Here is a 20,402-nt window from a genome sequence, read left to right as displayed (position 1 = left end):
ATGTGAAAGTTCCTGGGCCAGGAATGGCACCTGTACCACAGCCTAAGCCACTGCAGTGACATGCTGGGTCCTTAACCTGCTACACCACAAGGGAACGCCTGCAATAATCTCCTGATAGTTCACCTAATTATCTCCCCCACCAAAGAGCAATTTATTTTGTTGAACAGTAGACAATGTGACATTAAATGCACAAGCTGAAAACAGAAGTTTTTTAATAACCAACGGCAAAGGGTAATACTTTAAATCAAAAGTCATTTTACACCACCTAAGTGCATTTTAAACTATATGAAGTGTACTATATAGAGAGACCTAGCAAAGTAATATTTAGGGCTCAGTAGTAAAGATTTAATTTAGCTGTATGCAGATAACTCAATTAGCTAAGCTCTTTAATATCTACAAATCAGACATAATTACATTTTCATGTATCCTGCAAAACCGCAAGAAGGCAATGGAAATTAAAAGCTTACATTATGATGACAAACGCCACCTGTGGAGTTATTATTACTTGTTAATAATAAATGAAGCAAAATTCCAGAGATGAGATTTATTACTGAGCTCCAATTTCAATGATTTGGAGAATGGGGTAAATGTCTAGAAACAGGTCTAAAACCGTCATCAGGAAGAGACAAATTATGTAAGGTAAACCCATGTTCTTATAGTTAGATCTTCTTTCCTTATAGTTTTTAAATAACTATAAGAGTATCTGGTCTTGGGAGTTCCCATCGTGGCTCAATGGAAACAAATCTGACTAGTATCCATGAGGACACAGGTTTGATCCCTGGCCTCACTCAGTGGGTTGTGGATCCAGCACTGCCGTGAGCTGTGGTGTAGGTCACAGATGCAGCTTGGATCTGGCATTGCTGTGGCTGTGGTGTAGGCCGGCAGCTATGGCTCTGATTCGACCCCTAGCCTGGTAACTTCCATAATCCACAGGTGCAGCCCTAAAAATCCAACCACCCCCCCCAAAAAAAACAGAGTATCAGAGTATTTGGTCTTATATTTACATCATTATAACATTAGTTTACAAAACCCAAAATAGATACTATTTAGTTGTAGTCAAAAACACCATACCTCAGTATAACATACTTTTTTCTTTTTTGAAAAAGAGAAACTCCAATTATTTCAGGTTATTCTCTCATTTAATATTGATTTTAGTAGTTCAGTGGGAGTACCTTTTCAATTAAATAAAATTCTGGACCAAAATTAGCGGAAATGGAAAACTGAAATACATGACCCATCTGTGACTCTATAAAAACTGCAGGCTTTACAATAATTTAGTTTTTGTTTTCTTCACAAACATAGGTTCTGTGCCAAGCAGAAAATGAACACTGCCTTTGCAAGTAGCAAAATAAACTTAACCATCACAACAGTTGTATATACAAAATTCACCTTAAAATATTAAAAATGCTATGCAATTTTAAGAGCACTGGTATTTTTATTATGTAGAACAAAAATAACTTCCATTCTCATGGCACTTTTATAAGAGGATTTAATAGAAGAAAAATATTGAGAAGCTCTTTCCATGGAAAAAGAATGAGGTAATGGCTGCAGTTTTGAAAGGACAACATTCACTATTGTGGTCTGGCTGCAACTGCTATCCTTCTTCCTCTGTAGCACCTTTTAGAACAAGAAACATGACACTGTGCGGTCTTAATCTTCAGGGGAGGATTTCAGAGCCCCCAGTACAGCTTCATCTGCAGGCATCAGCACTGTTAATCCCACTTAGATGTTTTCCTCCTCATATAACTGTGTCCCTCACTATCAATAGCTTCATAGAGGTCCTTCTTATTCTCCTGTGTCGCATGGAGATAACCAATATAAGCCACGCAAAGGGAAAGGGTTATCAGTCCAAAAGCCATTACAGGTTTGTTCTGCCAAAGAAAAAAAAGCATAAGGCATCATTAAGTCTAATCTTTTGAGGAGTCTCGAATCTCTCTCGCATGTTCCTTCTGCAATGCCAAGTCCTTAGGACCATGCTAGCATTTCTATGGTAATATTTTCATTTATAATACTTAACCCAGTTCCTATTCAACTAACACAACTTCTGATAATTTAAAAACTATACAAGACTCTTGCTTCTTCTCTTCACTGCTGAGACGTCTCTGACCTTCACCTTCAGGAAGGTGAGGCTGGAAGAGGCATAGGGGAAACGAGAGACATGGACATTGGTCCAGTGCTCAGAGTTTCCAGTGTTAGCTGTGTGATGTTGGAAAAGTTGTTTAACTTCTCTGGGCCCAAGCTTCCCATGTGCAAGCCTTAAACTAGCTAATTTTGTTGGGAAGTGAGGAATGAAGTTCACATGCTATTCTTTTTCCCTGAGTTTATAGATAACTAGCAAAAAGCCTTTCATGCCCTATACCAGGTACAGCAAAATGTACAGTCTCTTCTCTGGGAATTTACTCTGTTACCTCAAGAAATTCAGTGACTGGAACAGATATGTTGTTATACTATCCTTGATTTGCTGCTGGAAAAATCCAAGACCCTAAGAAGCAAAGTGATGCAGCATGTTTCTTTAAAAACATTTTTAAATTCATATTTTCGTCTTCTGTCATCATAACTGTTGTAAAATTAGTATTTCAAATCTTCATCATCATCATCATCAAAAAAAAAAAGAAAAGGTCCATGAAGTTCCCACTGTGGCACAGCGCGGTAATCTGACTTCAGTGGTGGAGATACAGGTTTGATTCCCAGCCTGGTGCAGTGGCTTGAAAGTATCCAGCACTGCTGCAGCTGCAGTGTAGATGGTTTGGATTCAACCCCTAGCCCAAGACTTTCCATATGTCATGGGTATGGCCGTAAAATTTTAAATCAATACATAAAGGTCAAATCTTTTCACTTGGATGGACATCCGATAAAGGCCACAAGCTGAGAGCAGTTTAAATTTGCAATCCTTGAAATGTATTTGGAAATTAAAAGAACACATTAGTTCAAAGTTTTTAAAAGTTCCACCTTGATGTAATGATTTGATTGTTAAATTGAACTATTTAACTTTCAAACAGTTTATTCTGGCAATTATGTTATCAAAATTCTAATCAAATTCAATATATTCAAGTACATTTTATATTTTTTTCAAAAACACAATTTATCATTCAATAATTTGCTACAAAAAATACAAATGATTAGCTAACTCATCAGTGTACAAATGCATGTTTTGAAATTTTTCAAGAGATGTCTGCAGTATCTTTTAGGTTAAAAAACTATTAATAAAGCCTGGAACTTTAGCCTATAAGAATGATCAGATTTTCATTCTGCTTTCTTTGTCTCCATGGAAGGTGTTATTTACTTAACAGTACTTGATCAAATGATAAACATTTCCTTAAAATTAATGCAGCTATGAAAATTTTAAACAGGAAGCTGGTCCAATAAAATCCAATTAAAATTTTCCATTAAAATTTTCAAATGACCTCAAAATAATTAGTTTTATGTGTGTATTTAGCGAAGCAGCATTTGAGATTTTCCTTCCATTTGCTTTTTAATTTACAGAGATCTTATTGGTCCAAAAAAATTTCCATACTAAAATCAAATGTTACAGGAAAATAGGAACTTTCTATTGCTGACAGCCTAGTTAAGTTAAACATAAAGTCTTATCTGGGATGGATTTCTTACAGGCTTAATGAAGAGCTCCGGATTCACAGCTCGAAATAAGGTTGTGGTGCGGACCCCTCTGAGCCCTGGGTTTCCAAAGTCTTTCTCCTTGGGCAGCTCCTTTTTAAAGGCTGGAGGCTCAGGTGCTGAAGCCATCTTGACTAATGGTGATTCAGTACCTAGAAAGAAAATGAGACTTTTTTCCCCTTCATGATTTTATATATATATATGTATACATGTATATATACACACACACATATATATACACCAAATATATATATTTTGGTAATACTCTTTAAGAAAATCATTCTGGGGAGTTCCCGTCGTGGCGCAGTGGTTAACGAATCCAACTAGGAACCATGAGATTTCGGGTTCGATCCCTGCCCTTGTTCAGTGGGTTAACGATCCGGCGTTGCCGTGAGCTGTGGTGTAGGTTGCAGGCGTGGCTCGGATCTTGCGTTGCTGTGGCTCTGGCGTAGGCCGGCGGCTACAGCTCCAATTCAACCCCTAGCCTGGGAACCTCCATATGCCACTGGAGCAGCCCAAGAAATGGCAAAAAGACAAAAAAAAAAAAAGAAAATCATTCTGTATTCATTCTTTCTTTGAATTCCACTCCAGGTACATACCAAAAGTCACTGTCAATTATTTCAATTATTTTATTACTTTGTTTAACACAGACTTTGTCAATGGTACTTTAAGTTTTGTTTGCTAAGATGGTTATTTTATTTCTCATCTCCTATAAAAAACTAGTGAGGCAGGCTAAAGTTGTTTTCCTGTTTTTCCAGGAGCCTGAAGAATTTTTTGGTCTGGTCATACTGTACTTTGTTACATGGAGAGGGCACTAGGGTGGGAGTGGCTGTGGGTTATCATTACCGTCTTCATTTCTTCCCATTTTCACTTTCCGTCACCTTTCCACAGCCCTTTCAGGTCACCCATCGGAAAAGTGCGAGCGTTCCTTTGCTCGAATTCTCCTACAGATTCACGCCTGTCCTACTTCACTTCCTCTTTCCTCTCCTGGCCACCCCAGCACCAGGCCTCAAGGGTAAGCAGCTCATTCCCCTTTGGCTTATCAGTCACTCTCTGGCATCAACTATGATGTTACTTCCTTAATCTGAATGTCCTTTTTTCTCTTAATCATACAAAATCTGCCCAATTAAATACAAGTATGTCTTTTGGCTTCTGGATCTCCCAGCTAGAATGTCAACATTTTGTGAACACTTTGCTCTTCGAGATACTATGAGGCAAGAGTTTACTCTTATCATTCCTGCCACTGAATGTGGGGAGTGGATGGGCAAAGGATTGGAAGGGAGAAGACAGGGAAAGAAACTTTTCAAAGAAAGGCTGAAATTGATGACAACATAGTAATATTCATCAAGGGAAATACTGAATCCTATCATGCAGTAAATGCTACAAAATAAGAGTCAAACACATTTAAACACCCTTAGGAGTTTTATACAAGTACTAAATCTTCCATTGAATAGTCTTTATAAAAGCAATATTTTTGCAACTTTATTACTTATGGAAAAAATCAGGAATTCAGCTTTTCTTTTTCTTTTCTTTTTTTTTTTTTTTTTGGCTTTTTTTAAGGGTTGCACCTGCAGTGTATCAAAGTTCCCAGGCTAGTGGTTTAATCGGAGCCTATGTCACAGCCACAGCAACGAGCCACATCTGCATCCTACAACACAGTTCACAGCTCGTGGCAACACCAGATCCCCAATGCACTGATCAAGGCCAGGATTCAAACATGTATCCCCATAGATACTAGCATGATTGTTTCTGCCAAGCCACAACAGGAACTCCCAGTAATTCAGTTTTTTTCAATATAGTTTTTGAAAAAGACTACATAGTCACTTTGAAAAAGACTAAGTATTCGACGGGAAAACTCAGCACTTGTGATCCAAGCCCAGGCGTGTGCTGTGGGCAGAGCATTTGTCCATCAGCAAGAAGATACTGTGTTTCTCTCCTTTCATTCTCTTCCCAACCATTCTCAACCACCCATTAAATAAACCTCAAATCCTTTGGGCCCATGTATTGGCTTCATAATCACAGCGAAACAAATGAACATTTCTGAAGCCCTGGGGGTTAGCTGACTTGCCAATAACAAGGAGTCTCATCTTTTCCTACCAGGATGCATTACAGTAGAATAGAGCAATCACCAGCTTCTTTTGCAAAGTCTACCTTGGACACCAAGTATATGAGGTAACAACTCGTAAAACACTTATTTCATCAGCATTTAAATCATCATACAACCTGTAACGAGCAATTTTTAAAAATTTCAACTGCACTCAAGTTACTAATTTTCTCTACAACTGTGTTTTTATTACTACAGACAGCTTTTGAAACAATTCCAACATCCTGAAATTTGTTCAGCTAGCACACGCTTGCCTAGAACTCATCACGCCCAAGGTTAGCAAAAAATCCAGTGTTTTCTGCTGAACCAGGATGCCCATTTCTTTTCTTTTCTTCTTTGTCTTTTTAGGGCCGAACCCTCTGCATGTAGAAGTTCCCCGGGATGTGGAAGCTCCCCGGCCAGGGGTTGAGTCGGAGCTGTAGCTGCCAGCCTACACCACAGCCACAGCAACTTGGAATCCAAGCTGTGTCTGTGACCCACACCACAGCTCGTGGCAACACCAGATCCTTAATTCACTGAGTGGGGCAAGGGACTCAACCCGAGTCCTCATGGATACTAGTCAGGTTCATTAACCACTGAACCATGACGGGAACTCCCATATGCCCATTTCTTACAAGAACTTTCTGAAACTGCTGACGGAAGAAAAATGCACAAACTAAAAGTAATGAGTTAAGTTTTATTTATTTATTTAGTGGGTTAAGCTTTATTGGGGGCCTTACTGAGGACTACAGCCCAGGATACAGCCACTCAGATACACCTATCTGAAAAAAGAGGAGACCAAAGATTCCTTGGTCTCCTCTTTTCTCAATCAAACCTACATTTACTTTGCGATGAATCAAGCAAATAAGCCAATAAGGTGGTATTTATTATACTGCAGTCTCTAGACAGTTCCATTCCATTTATTTATTTATTGTGACATATGTAAGTTCCCAGGTTAGGGGTCAAATTGGAGCTACAGCTGCTGGCCTACACCACAGCCACAGCAATGTGGGATCCCAGCCACGTCTGCAACCTACACCACAGCTCACGGCAACACTTGATCCTTAACCCACTGAGCTAAGCCAGGGATCAAACCCACGGTCTCATGGATACTAGTCAGGTTTGTTACCACTGCATGATTGGAACTCCAGCTACATTCTATTTATATTTAACTCTATGCCAGAAATGACAAAGAACACTTGGGCTGGAAACCACTGCAAATGCTTACTGAAAGGGTATTTACAAATTAAAGAATTACCTACCACATTACATTTTAAAAGATTTAAAATACTACGATACATTTTTGGAATATATGAAAGTTACATTTTCCATTACATACCATTCTCTTACTAAGCCTGGTATAAGAGCTCAATTCTATTGCCGATTCCCCTTTTATGTGCCACAGTCACTGAAGATGTTACAATAGTTCTCCCCAAAACGCACACACTTGTTTATACCGCTGGCTGAATAATAAAGAAAATTTAACAACTTTCTGTACTTTAAATAAAAAATACAGATTACTGAGGCCAAAAAGGGCCTTAGAAGGTAAGAATTTGTAACATATTAAGAACAGAACAAAACAGTCTTCTCATGCAAGAGAAGGTTCTTCTGAATCTCATCATGCGCCTGGTCCACAGAGCTGGAGGAATATGGCAGCGGCGGAAATTCAACATGTGGTAGCTGAATAAGTCTGCAGAGTGCAAAACAGTTGTTGCTTCACAGATGTCTTAATCATCAATGCTTTTTAGGAAAACAAATCTCTATTTCAAAAGCAAACTTTTACTAGCAGGCAAAACTGACTAGCTATTTTCAAGTACAGAGCTAATCTAACTTCCATTTTTAAAAGCTCTAGAACCGTAAGTTCAAAACACAGCAATAACCTATTCCAACATTACTACTCAAATGAACCGGACCTAAGACAAAGCCAGTTAACATCCAGCTTGCATCCACCAGAACTTCCTGTCTCCCCATCACTTTCTCTCATTTCTTCCCTTTTCTTTCCCCACTGCAGATAACCACCACTTACTTAATTGCATATGATATTGACCAATCTCTAGACAGAGCTGCTTTCAAGATGTTTATTTTTAAGCTAGGACCCTCATTAATTGTGTTAAAGGGGGAATCTCTCTCTCATACACACGGCTAGCAGGAATGATGGAAACTTGGCGCTGCAGTGCTCCTAGCTAAGCAGTCTGGTGATCAGTATGTGTGTGGGCAGCTTGTAAAACAATCAATAAATCAGGTACCCCAGGAGCCACCCCTGGCTGTGCACGTGTCCCATTCTTATTTCTTCTTCGTTTTTCCAACACCCATTTCTTGTTCCCTTATCAACTATGGCAAGGAACTTTGTATATAATTGTTTTTTTAAATGAAGGAGAGTAGAATTTTTCAAACCTGCCTGTAAAAGATATAAACCAAGCTGCATTTACTTCATACGTCCCTCCTGGTAAAAAGTTCTTTACCTTTTTCTTCTGCCCTCCTCTTGTGAAGACAACCAGTATGTGATGGGAAAAGGAAGCAGCAGAGATAAAGGACTGTCTCTTTCCACCATTGCCAGGAGGGTCATTCACACCGCAAAGTGTGAGTGAGAATGGTACCCCCCTGGAATGAATAATGCACACTGTGCAAGGCTGTACAAAGGAGGTCGGTCCTGAGCAGTGTTAAGAATGGTCATTTCTGAATGATTTTCTCTCCTTTAGTAAAACTTTTGCTTTGAGGAATGATCCCCATTGTACCTGGCAATTGACATTTAACAGTTCACTGGCATTAAATTGGCATGGCATAAAAATTAAACTAAGATATAAAGAATATGAGTTATTTTGAGGAAAAATATAATCTTCAGACATTGTATTTTTTGTTTTTGTCTCTTTAGGGCCACACCCGTGGCATATGGAGGTTCCCAGGATAGGGGTTGAATCACAGCTGTAGCCGCCGGCCCACGCCACAGCCACAGCAATGTGGGATCTGAGCCGCGTCTGCAACCTACACCACAGCTCACAGCAACGCCGGATCGTTAACCCACTGAGCAAGGGCAGGGACCGAACCCGCAACCTCATGGTTCCTAGTCGGATTCGTTTTCACTGCGCTCAATGGGAACTCCTATATATTTATTTTATGCATGGTTTTTTTGTTTTTAATGGCAGCACTCTCGGTATATACAAGTTCCCAGGCTAGTGGTCAAATAGAAGCTGCAGCTGTTGGCCTACACCATAGCATCTCACAGCAGCGCAGGATCCTTAACCCAATGAGCAAGGCCAGGGATCGAACCCACATCCTCAAGGATATTAGGTTCCTTACCACTGAGCCACAAAGAAACTCCCAATCCCCTTTTTTAAACAAAGAAATTTAAACCCAAAGAAATTTAAATCTTTGCCCAATGTCTTTGGGAAGGTGAAATAATGCAGGCCTCTCAATTTTCAGCCCCCACCCCACCCCACTACTTCACCCCATTTTACTCCTAAGAGGATAAGATTCTGTTAGTAGTTCCCACGTGGCTCAGTGGTTAAGGAACCCGACTAGTATCCACGAGGACAGGGTTCCATCGCTAGCCTCCCTCAGCAGGTTAAGGATCCTGCTTGCTGTGGCTGTGGTGTAGGCTGGGGGCTATAGCTCTGATTTGACCCCTAGACCGGCAACTTCCATATACCGCCAGTGCGACTCTAAAAAGACCCAAGACCAAAAAAAAAAAAAAAAAAAAAAAAAGATTCTGTATTAGTATGTTACTACAGGATTTATTAAATGAACAGATAATCACTTAAAATTTTCAATTATAAGTCAACTATACGTCAATAAAATTAAGAAAAATTTTTAAGATGAATTCTGTATTTGTTGTTTTTAATGTAAAAAACGCTATTAAAAAATCTCTTCCCATCTCTGGAAATTTACTGTACCTAAAGAAAGGAGACAGGTTTTGGATATTGCCCACCGTCTGAGGGCTGTAAAGTATTATTTGGGTTCGCTGCCCTCCCCACATTGTGATACCTACACTAAGAGCAGGCCCTTATTCAAAGACAGGCGCATTTAAAGCCTCCAGAAAAAGAAACTGCACTTAAGTTCCAGACATTGTGATGCGGGGGGTACGCAGGACTGTTAACACAGTTAAAAAGACGAACCTCGCGTGAAAACAATCACAAAACCATTTCCCCCTAAATAGGAGTTCGGTGAGCTAGGACACCAGGAAACGAGAATTTCCGGGGTGGAGGCGTCCACGGATGCGACGGGACAAGCGGCCCGGGGGACTCAGAGACCTCCAAGACCCGGCTCCGGGCGCCCACCTAGCGGCGAGGATTGGGGTGCTTGAGAGACCGCCCTCGAGTCCAACGTTTTGGGAGCGCGGCCCTCCGGGCCCGCCAAGGCCAGGGTCGAGCGCGTGGTGCGGCGGCCGGCCTGTCCCGGCCTGCCAGCCGCCGGCCCCGACCCCCAGGCCTACCCCGCTGCCCGCCCCACCTACCCTACCTGCCTTGGGGTCACCTCCTCTAGGTGCCCGCCGCGCTCCGCCTCTTCTCCGCCTGCAGGAGGGAGCGGCCCGGCGCGCCCGGCCGGCTCGGCGCCGCAGCGGCCCCTACAGCCGGGAGGCTGCGGCGCAGGCGAGCGGGGGCCCCGGGGACCTGTCGGGCTGCGCTCTTCCACCTCCCAGGCCCTCCCGCCCGCGGGATTGACGGACTGGGGTTTGCTGGGGGCATTTGTGGTTTCTTCCTTTTTTACCTTAAGTTTTCAGCCTCCTAGGTTCAAATAACTTTCCAGTTTGGCGTGTATGTTTTGTATAAATAAAAGAAGACATCCCTTATAACTATATGCATTTATTTAATGAAAGGGAAAATCTTTTAATCTGGAAAAGAAGCCTCGGATCTGGTCTCCTCCTAAGCCGCATTTTAGGGGTACAGATATTCAAATGTACAGTTAATGCTCGGCCATTCCATTAGTGCCTTGAGATTCCAAAATGCAAGATACGTGTGGCTGTGGTTGTGATAAGGAACAGATATGGATCTGGGCTTGTACATGTTTTGCTCTTGCTGAAGTTTGTTGGGATACCAGGTGTATTAAAACAAACAAAATAGAATGCCAGGTGCCCAGATTTTGGCATGGATTTATGTAAAGCTTTGGCAAATGGTCTTTGAATTTAAAACTTATCGTCTCAAGCCAAATTGACTTTATTTTGAAGTATAACTTTTTGACAGTTTATTGACATCTGGTGTTAGTAGGCAATCTTCTGACAAACAAGTAACACTTTCATTGAAAAGCTGTTTGTAACATGAAAGGTGCTCAACATCACTAATCATTAGGGAAATAAAAATCAAAACTACAGTGAGATATCACCTCATACCTGTTAGAATGGCTATCACGGAAAAGACAAGTGATAACAAGTGTTGGTGAGGATGTGGAGGGAAGGGAACCCTTGTGCACCGTGGGTGGGAATGTAAATTGGTGCAGCCATTATGGAGAACAGTATGGAGGTTCCTCAAAAAATTAAAAACAGAACTACCGTGTGATCCATCAATTCCACTTCTGGGTTTATAGCCCAAGAAGTGAAATCACTGTCTCAGAAATAGATCTGTACCCCATAAAGTTCATTGCAGCGTTTTTACTATAGCCTAAAGGTGGGAACAACCCAAGTGTCTGTTAATGAATGAATGGATGAAGACAATCTGAGTTTATACATTTTATATATCTGTAACTATCTATCTCTGCTATTCCACCGTGAGAAATTAGGATGTCTTGCCATTTTCAAGAACATGAATGGCCCTTGAGAGTGTTATGCTAAGTCAATCAGACCAAGAAAGACAAATACTCTATGATCTCATTTATATGTGGAATCTAAAAAAGTCAAACACATAGAAAAAGAGACTAAAATGGTGATTACCAGGGACTGGCAGGTGGTGGGGTAGGGGTTGGGGAAGTAGGAACCCTTGTGCGAACTTCCAATTATGAGATGAATAAGTCTGGGGATATAATGTACAACATAGTGATTGTAGTGAATACTACTGTGTTATATACCTGAAATCTAAGAGAGTAGATCTTAGGTCTTCTTTCCACAAAAAGAAAAGAGTAATCATGTGACACGATGCAGGGATTGGCTAATGCTACGATGGTAAGCATTTTGCAATATATAAGTGTATCAAATCAACACTTCTACACCTCAAACTGGCACAACACTGTGTCAGTTACATCAATAAAACTGGGGAGGGGGAAGTTGCCCTCAAAGTCAGCCAAAAGGCCTAAAACTAGACACAATACCAAACTTCCAGAGTATGTGCAAAAGTCCCTCCAGGCTGTGCGGTACCCGCAGGATAGCTGAGGGCTGAGGGCTGCAAAACTTTGTGCTGCCTTAACCAACATACCCACATTTTCTTCTCATCCCTTAGGGTCTCTACACTAATGAATTAAATGCAAAATATCACGATGCAAACAAAAGCACTTTTACTATCATGATCAATTCAAAGTGATTAACTAGAAGAATAGGTGAACCTAAGAACCTGTTTTTGTTTTTTTTTTAAAGCATAAAACTGTAGGCAAAGATAACAGAGAAATCCTAGAGGCCTTGTCAATTTCAATGGATATGACTACAATACAAATGATATGAATAGACAATAGTTCTTTCCATTTATGATGCTTTTAAGAAATTACTTTGACGAATGACGCCAGTCTGAATTCAGCTTTTATTATCCTCATTTTACACAGCACCATCAATATTTAATAATATTTAACAGGTGATCATGTATTTGGAGGATTAGAAGGTTTTATATTTGATGGTATTAACTGCATGAAACAAAGGTTCATCTGTGTGAAAATGCATTGACATTTGTAAAAGATCACCATTTTAATCAGAAGTTCCTCAAATGTGCCTTGGGGACAATACTGGTGGTCTGTGAGTCTTCTCAAGTGTACCTCAGATGTACTGGTACTTTTTTTTCAGGCAATAATTAATAGTTGATTTATAAGATAAAATGAAAATCATATCAGTTTATTGGCATATTGTCAAAGGCAGGGTTTGTTTTGTTGCTGCTGCTGTAGTTTTCATAAAATAAATGTTGGTTTCTTTTCCTTAGCATAAAGCCAAGTCAAAGTAGGTGATACAATCAATGTGAGCTCAAGGAATATCTGACTCCATTGGATGGAACATTAGCTGGCAAATTGGAAAAAATTAAGCATGCTGTGGTATAATGAAAAAAATAACGTCAGTTCTTCCCTCCCCATCCATTACCCTTGACCCCCTGTGCCCACACCTTCATCTACACTCTGACTCTGAGACTGGCCTTGTGACTTATTTTAGTTAATATGATGTTAGCAAATGTGCTACAAGCAAGGCTGAAAAAGTACTTAGACTGGTGAATATGCCCCCAGCTAGCCTGCTGGAGATGAAAAACACATTGAGTCAAGCCATGTTATCCCAGTCATTCCAGTTGAAGCCATCCTAGATTGGCCATCAGTCAGCTGTCCCCTAGGTGTATGAGCAAGCCTAGCTAAGATCAACAGAGCCACCCTGCCAAGATCAGTCAAGCATGCCCAGATCACCTGGGCTTAAATGTGTGTCTTGTGTTTGCTGCCTGAGGTTTCGTTTGTTGTTGTGTGGCATTACTGTTGTCATAACTGAGACACATATTCTCCTTTCTAAATTACCTGGAATCAAAGACCATTTGCCTGGTAGCTTAAGGAGTAACCTTTGTTTCAGTAAGAAGAACCAACGTCTGGCTAACATTCCAACATCTTGCAATCTCAGGTACCTTAAAAAGAAGACAAAGGAAAAATATTTTTTGTCATTTATTTTTTATTAAAAAAAATTTTTATTGAAGTATAGTTGACTTAAAATGTGTCAGTTTCAGGTGTACAGCAAAGTACTCCTGATATGCAGAAATCATCAACATAAAGATGATAGTTAAGGAAGAGACTCACAGGAAGTTCCCTGGTGGTCTAGTGGCTAAGACTTGGTGTCTTCACCACTACAGCCTGGGTTCAATCCTTGGTCTGGGAACTGAGATCCCACAACAAGCCATTGAACACTGGGGCCAAAAAAAAAAAAAAAGAATTAGACTCACAGACTTTGAGAACAAACTTATGGGGATCAGTGAGATTTGAGACATCCAAATACATTAACAAGGCTCCCTTGTCTCATTTCTCTGTGGGCTTCTTGGGTACACTTACTCATGCCTTGGGTATCTCCCTGCTGGCAGCTCCCACCTCCTACTGTGGTAAGGTACCTCCAAGTGGAAAGAGACCTTTTCTTTCTTTCTGTCTGTCTGTCTGTCAGTCTTTTTAAGGCCACATTCACGCATATGGAGGTTCCCAGGCTAGGGGTCGAATCTGAGCTGTAGCCAATGACCTACACCACAGCCACAACAACACAGGATCCTTAACCCACTGAGCGAGGCCACGATAGAATCTGTGTCCTCATGGATGCTAGTCAGATTTGTTTCCACTGAGCCACATCGGGAACTCCTTTTCTTTCCTTTTCTTTCTTTTCTTTTTTTTTTAAAGTTTTATTGAAGTATAGTTGTTTACAAGGTTGTAATCATTTTTGCTGTACAAGAAAGTGATTCAGTTATACACATACACATGCTCATTCTCTTTCAGATTCTTTTCCCATGTGGATTATAGAAGAATATTGAGTAGAGTTCTCTGTGCTATACAGTAGGTCCCCATGGGCCAATCGTTCCATATACCTAAGTGTGCATATGCCAATGGAAAGGGAGTTTTCTAATCATCCATATAGCAAATCTCATAGAAGAACTCTGATTAGCCTTCATAACCTTTCTGCCCTTTTCCCTTTTTTCAGGACAAAATTCTGTTTACAGGAGGAAGGAATAGCATGGCTGGCCTAGCCTGGGTCAAGGTTATAGTAGCATAATTGTGGGGGACATTCTTTGGGGGTTGGAATGTTAAAGAGGTGGCCAGAAGGGTAGAAATGGGTGACCCTGGTGCTGAATGCCCATGAGAGACTCCTGAGTGATTTGAAAAAAAATAGTGTGTCATTACCTGCCATCATAGAATTTCTTTCTTTCTTTCTTTCTTTTTTTTTTTTTTTTTTTTTTTTTGCTTTTTAGGGCCGTACCTGCGGCATATGGAGGCTCTCAGGCTAGGGGTCCAATCGGAGCTATGGCTGCCGGCCTACACCACAGCCACAGCAATGCAGGATCTGAGCAGCATCTGCAACCTACACCACAGCTCACGGCAACACCAGATCCTTAACCCACTGAGCAAGGCCAGGGACTGAACCCCCAACCTCATGGTTACTGGTCAGATTCGTTTCCGCTGTACCACAACTTGAACTTCCAAGTTACAATTTTTAAGATGCCAAATAAAGCTCTGTTCTGTGCAGCCTTGATACTGATTATTGTTGGACAGTCATTTCTGTCACGGCCTCCAAGAGCACCCAGGGCTGCAGACACCTTATGTCAGCTGAGGCATAGATCTTATATTCCTTTATCAACTCGATCCCATCACTGGATAAAAACATAAACCAGCCCCCAAACCTACCCTTCTTCTTGCACGTCCACACTTGTCCAAACCCAATTCCCAGAAATGAGGGGAGCCCTCTGAGGCAGAGAGGGGCCCATGTGAGGCTTTGCGGCAGGCCCTTGGATGGGGAGGGTGTGGGTCCTGATGTTTGCAGGTAGGGAAATAAGCCAGTGAAATGCTGGTATCAATGTTCAAGGAGCCTTATTTTCTTCCAGATGCTAGAGAAACTTGGGGATATTCCAGATGCTGTTTCCTGCCCCCACACCTTTGAAATAAAACAAATTTAATGCATATGTAAAATGCAGCATATTACAAAATTTACAAACATTTAAAGAGATGTCTCAGAGCCGAACAGATGAATGTAAGAGATGGCTTGGTGTTTCTGAAGTCCTGCCAGCTGGTCTGACTTTCACGAAAGTGCCCTCCGCATCATCCTGCATGGAAGGATTCGCAAACTTGGGCAAGTGTCAGCATCATCCGAGGGCTTATTAAAACACCTATCCAGGATCCCAACTCCAGGTTGTCTCATAAAATACATCTGGGGCAGGGCCTGAGAAATTCCATTTCAAGTCACCAAGTGCTGTCACTGCTGCTCCTAGAACCTCACCCTGAGAACCACCGAAACATGTGATGAGTCATATTCCTTCTTCACTTGCCAAATGAGACATAACTGCTTTTTATTATATGGTTTTTTACCTCGGGGAATTTTAACTCATCTTAAGAAATGTCTCTGAAGATTTAAATATCTGACCCAATGATGCCTCCAGCAATGCAGACAAAACAACCATTTCCGATGGTGGGGACTTAAATACATTTGGTGTTGAACATAGGTCTGCAGGGATTAGGCATCAGTGCAAATACAGTCGAGTGAGTGAGACAATTTTATTTGGATGCAATGACATTTATCCTGAGAAAGTGCTTCCCAAGATTAAAAAAATACAGATATTTTAGGAAGAGTAGAAGCTATTCTAATTATTTCAAACTCCATCCTTTCAGGGCATAAAACAAATAATTGAGTTACTTAGATGCATAAACTATAATAAAGTCCTTTACTGTAATGGTCCAAAAAGGACATCTGTTTTGCCTTAAGCAAAAATGAGAAGTCTTTACGTTCAAATAAATAAGATGCCCTGTCTTCTCTTTTCTTTGACTTTCTCTCTTCTCCTGTTCCATCTTTTTTTATTTTTATTTTTTTGGCAGCGCCCTAGGCATGTGCAAGTTTTCAGGCCAAGAATCGAGCCTGCGCCACAGCAGCGACCTGATCTAAAGCAGTGAAAATGCCAGGTTCTTAACTGGCTGTGCTACAGGGAACTGTCTTTTTAATATTAGTCATTCTGGTGGGTGTGTATTGTTAGCTTTTGGTGACTTAGTTTATATTTCCATTATGGTTATTCCCTTTCTATATACCAATTTTTAAACTTGAAAAAAATAGTGACAGACTACCAGTTGCAATAATACAGAGAGATTCCAAACATTTGTCACCCTGCGCCTCCAAAAATGATGACATCTTACATAACCACAGTATATTATCCAAACCAGGAATCTTTCTTTGGCAAAGTGTCTGTTCATGTCCTTTCCCATTTCTAACTGGATTGTTTTTTTGTTTTTGTTTTTGGCCACATCTGCAGCATATGGAAGTTCTCAGGCCAGGGATCAAATTCAAGCTGCAGCTGAGACCTACACCACAGCTGTGGCAATGCCAGATCCTTACCCTGCTGTGCCACAGTAGAACTCCCTGGATTGTTTTCTTACTGTGGAGTTTAATAGGTTGTTTATTTGTTCTGGATACAAGTCCTTTGTCAGATGTAAAATTTTCTCCTAGTCAATGACTTGTCTATTCACCCTTTTAGCAGGGTCTTTTGCAAGCAAAGTTTAGGATTTTGATGAAGTCTGACATCCATTTTTTCTTTCTTTTTTGGCTTATGCTTTTGGTATCATTTCTAAGCACAATTTTCCTATCCCTAGTTTGTGAAAGGTTTCTCCTATGTTCTCCTCTAAAAGGTTTATAATAATCTGTTTTACATTTAGCTCTATTATCCATTTTGAGTCAATTTTTTGGATAAAGTGCAAAGTTTAGGCTGAAATTAATTAATTAATTAATTAATCTATTTATTTGCTCAATGCTGCCTGTTCGTATGTTTGTTTTTCATTTGGGTATGCTCTTTTGCAAAAATACCTCAGCACTCTCAATTGGTTATCTTATCAGTTAAAATATACTTGCAAATTTTATAGAAACTTATGACTATGAGAACACACTGGTAAGGTCCAGGGCCCCTTTAGCCTTAACGCTTAAGCCTCATTAGCTTCGGGGTAAATCTACACTGTATTTAGATTTTATTAAAGACCCTCCTCAAAGGGTTAACTCATTTAGAATGTGGGCTTTGGAATAACACAGACCTAAGAAAGGAGAAACCAGCAGTGGTCTTGTACATAAATTCAATACATGGTCTCAAAGAGATTGGGTCCCACATCAGGCCCATTCCCTAAGAGTAGGTCTCACTTCAGAAGGGCTTCCTGAGCAGAGGGAAAGAGAACAATAATTTTCCCCAAAGTCCTTCTCTTTCTCTCCAAGTCTCCAGTCAAACATACTGGCCCAACTCTCTCCTTTCTCACTCTTAAAGTTTTCAGAGGACAAAAAGTATGAGAGTATTCTGAAATACTTACCCTCATAGAAGGCTTGACTGAATAAAGTCTTGCCTCCCCCATCACCCCTCTACACCAAATCCACTGGAATAGGCTTTAATCCTTCTTCTTTCTCTCAGATGCCTGACAGAGGTCCTTACATATGCTGAGTTTAATTCTCTGCCTCTTCGAAGATGCTGAACAGTCTCAGGGATTCAAGGTATGGCTACAAAGCATTGGCTCTGGGTGCCATAGTCTTAATTCTATGGACAACCATACACAGCCTGTGTGCAAAATTAAATGTGTTTATTATACTACAAGAAGCAAAACATAAGCATACTTAGGCATCAAAACTTAGAGGAATGTATGGCTATTTTACGTCCGTTTTTACTTTACAGAACACCATCTGCTGCGCACAGACCCTGCACAGGCCCTGATCAGGATTAGAAGTGTGGGCTCTCCTCTGAACCACAAAAAAAATATGTCTAAGGTACTTTTTACCTGAGTTTAGTTTTGTTTTGATTTGTTAAAAAGTTTTGGAGGAAGTATTTGAACTTATTATTTCATCTTCTATAGTTAGGTTTGTATGTATGTATTAATACATATATTTGGGGGGCCACGCTCAAACATGTGGAAGTTCTGGGCTAGGGATTGAACACACACCAGAGCAGTGACAATATCAGATCCTTAACCCACAGAGCCACCAGGGAACTCCTGTATGTATTAATATTTTTACCCATCTGTTCCACTGGCATAACCAAAAGCTCCTACTTTTCACCTATTGAGATGCCCTTTCATAAGAGAATCTCAAATTGTTTCATCAACTATTATTCATTTACAGTTGCCTTTTCAACCTTTAACTAACATTTATCATATGCCTATCACACGTCTGACACCATTACCTAGTACTTGCACTTTGCTGTCAGGTGATCGACCTCACAATTCCCCAGCACATAATGAAGTTATAACTGCAATGAGTCTACTCTACCAGCCTAGCATGGGAGCTCCTTACTCATGTATGTATTTATTTTATTTCTTATTATTAATCTCCAGGGTACATTTGTGGATTTATATAGATCAATTTGCTGTTTGTTCTCTAATATCTGCATTAATGTTTATATGTTCACAAAGCCATTCATAACATTATTCTTTTTTAATGAAAACATAGTTGATTTACATTGCTATGCCACATTGTTTTTCTTAAAGAAAATTCAAATAAAAAGGGAAGAGAGATAAAAACCTAGGCTTGTCTGTCATATGAGTGTAATAACTGTTGTACTGTATGTACTGTGACCATATCGGTTGGATCTGAATATTGTTGTGTTTTTTTTTGTTTTTGTCTTTTGTCCTTTTAGGGCCGTACCTGCAGTATATGGAGGTTCCCAGGCTAGGGGTCTAACTGGAGCTGTAGCCGCCAGCTTACGCCAGAGCCATAGCTACACCAGATCCGAGCTGCGTCTGCAACCTACACCACAGCTCATGGCAACACTAGATCCTTCACCCACAGAGCAAGGCCAGGGATCGAACCCACAACCTCATGGTTCCTGGTCGGATTCGTTTCCGCTGCACCACAACGGAAACTCCTAAATGTTTTCTAATATCGTGTACTTGTTTTCTTAAGTAGAGGTGTGCAAAATATGGCCTATCTGTAGACTCAACAACAAGAAAATTAACTAGAGCCAGAGGCACATGCATTGATTAACTCAGAGCCCAGTCAAACTCTGAAAGATTTGAAAGCATGGTGGCTAGGCTGATGGGAGGGAATATGTGAGCTCCTCCTTTTCTTAGGAAAAACAGTATCTCAAATGTTCGCTGGAAAATGCTTGGAAATTATTTGAGGCTTTAAGTGCAAATATTAAAAATGTGAGTGCTTTCAGTGACCTGGAGGGGAGACATGGTGTCTGGATGGGGCCGAGAGCCATGGCTCTGCTGACAGCTGGTCCAGAAAGGGCTGATTTAGGAGAGATTACAATCAGGAGATCATGTTCATGTTTTCATTTGAAAAATGTTGAAAACTCTCTTTAGATAGAGAACTGGTGCTAAAATGTGACCCTTCTGAGTCCTCAGGTATTCTGTACCCATGAAGCATTTTTCCTCAACCCTTTCCTACATAAGTCAGAAGAGAGATGAACCACTGATGGCACCAGGGTAAGAGGCAGCAGCTCAAGACACAGAGCCCTTGGAGGTCCCTGGTGGCTTAGTGGTTAAGGATCTGTCATCGCCACAGCTGAGACACGGGTTTAATCCCTGGCCTAGGAACTTCTGCATGCCGCAGGCATGGCAAAAAAGAAAGAAGGAAGGAAGGAAGGAAGCAAGAAAGCAAGAAAGCAAGCAAGCAAGAAAGAAAGAAAGAAAGAAAGAAAGAAAGAAAGAAAGAAAGAGAAAGAAAAAGAAAAAAAAAAAAAAAAAAAGAAACAGAGCCCTTCAGCTCATTCTTACCAGAATATGAAACCTCAGAAGCACTTGCTATTGCTCTCACAGCAACCATTATGAAGAAATATCTATAGTGTTCCTGGTGTGGTTATAGATGCTACAAATCCCCCACAAGCTCCTGGTACAACTGCAAATTGTTAGAAAGAGAAGGGTACTTCTTCTCCATGTGGGTATCTTGTGTTCACAAACTGTTCTGAAG

The 20,402-nt window shown here is 40.6% G+C and overlaps 1 protein-coding gene across 2 annotated transcripts; it reads right to left on the bottom strand.

Moving 5' to 3' along the window:
- Positions 1–195: 195 nt before the first annotated feature.
- SMIM8 (small integral membrane protein 8) lies at positions 196–10,222 on the bottom strand. Of its 2 annotated transcripts, none has more exons than XM_005659276.4 (3): positions 10,155–10,222; positions 3,607–3,764; positions 196–1,871 (listed from the first exon to the last, which is right to left on the bottom strand). In XM_005659276.4, exons 2-3 carry the CDS (start codon positions 3,739–3,741, stop codon positions 1,713–1,715), a joined length of 294 nt encoding a protein of 97 aa, XP_005659333.1. In that variant the 5' UTR covers positions 3,742–3,764; positions 10,155–10,222; the 3' UTR covers positions 196–1,712. The 2 variants fall into 2 exon arrangements, with proteins under 2 accessions (XP_005659333.1, NP_001230437.1); NM_001243508.1 differs by having other exon boundaries at positions 1,421–1,871; positions 10,151–10,205.
- Positions 10,223–20,402: the final 10,180 nt, after the last annotated feature.

The sequence above is a fragment of the Sus scrofa genome, chromosome 1 (genome assembly GCF_054392235.1).
Source record: "Sus scrofa isolate SSC_HxYL_T2T_F1_AM1 chromosome 1, Sscrofa_HxYL_maternal_Yorkshire_Landrace_v2.0, whole genome shotgun sequence".
NCBI lineage: Eukaryota > Metazoa > Chordata > Mammalia > Artiodactyla > Suidae > Sus > Sus scrofa.
Note: the sequence above shows the minus strand (reverse complement) of the source record. Positions and strands in the feature narration are given on the sequence as shown.

Excerpts from the sequence above, each read along its gene's own strand:
- SMIM8 (XM_005659276.4), bottom strand. The coding sequence starts at position 3,741 with ATGGCTTCAGCACCTGAGCCTCCAGCCTTTAAAAAGGAGCTGCCCAAG. Across the intron at positions 1,872-3,606 it reads CGGAGCTCTTCATTAAGCCT|AACAAACCTGTAATGGCTTT; the intron begins GTAAGAAATCCA and ends TTTCTTTGGCAG.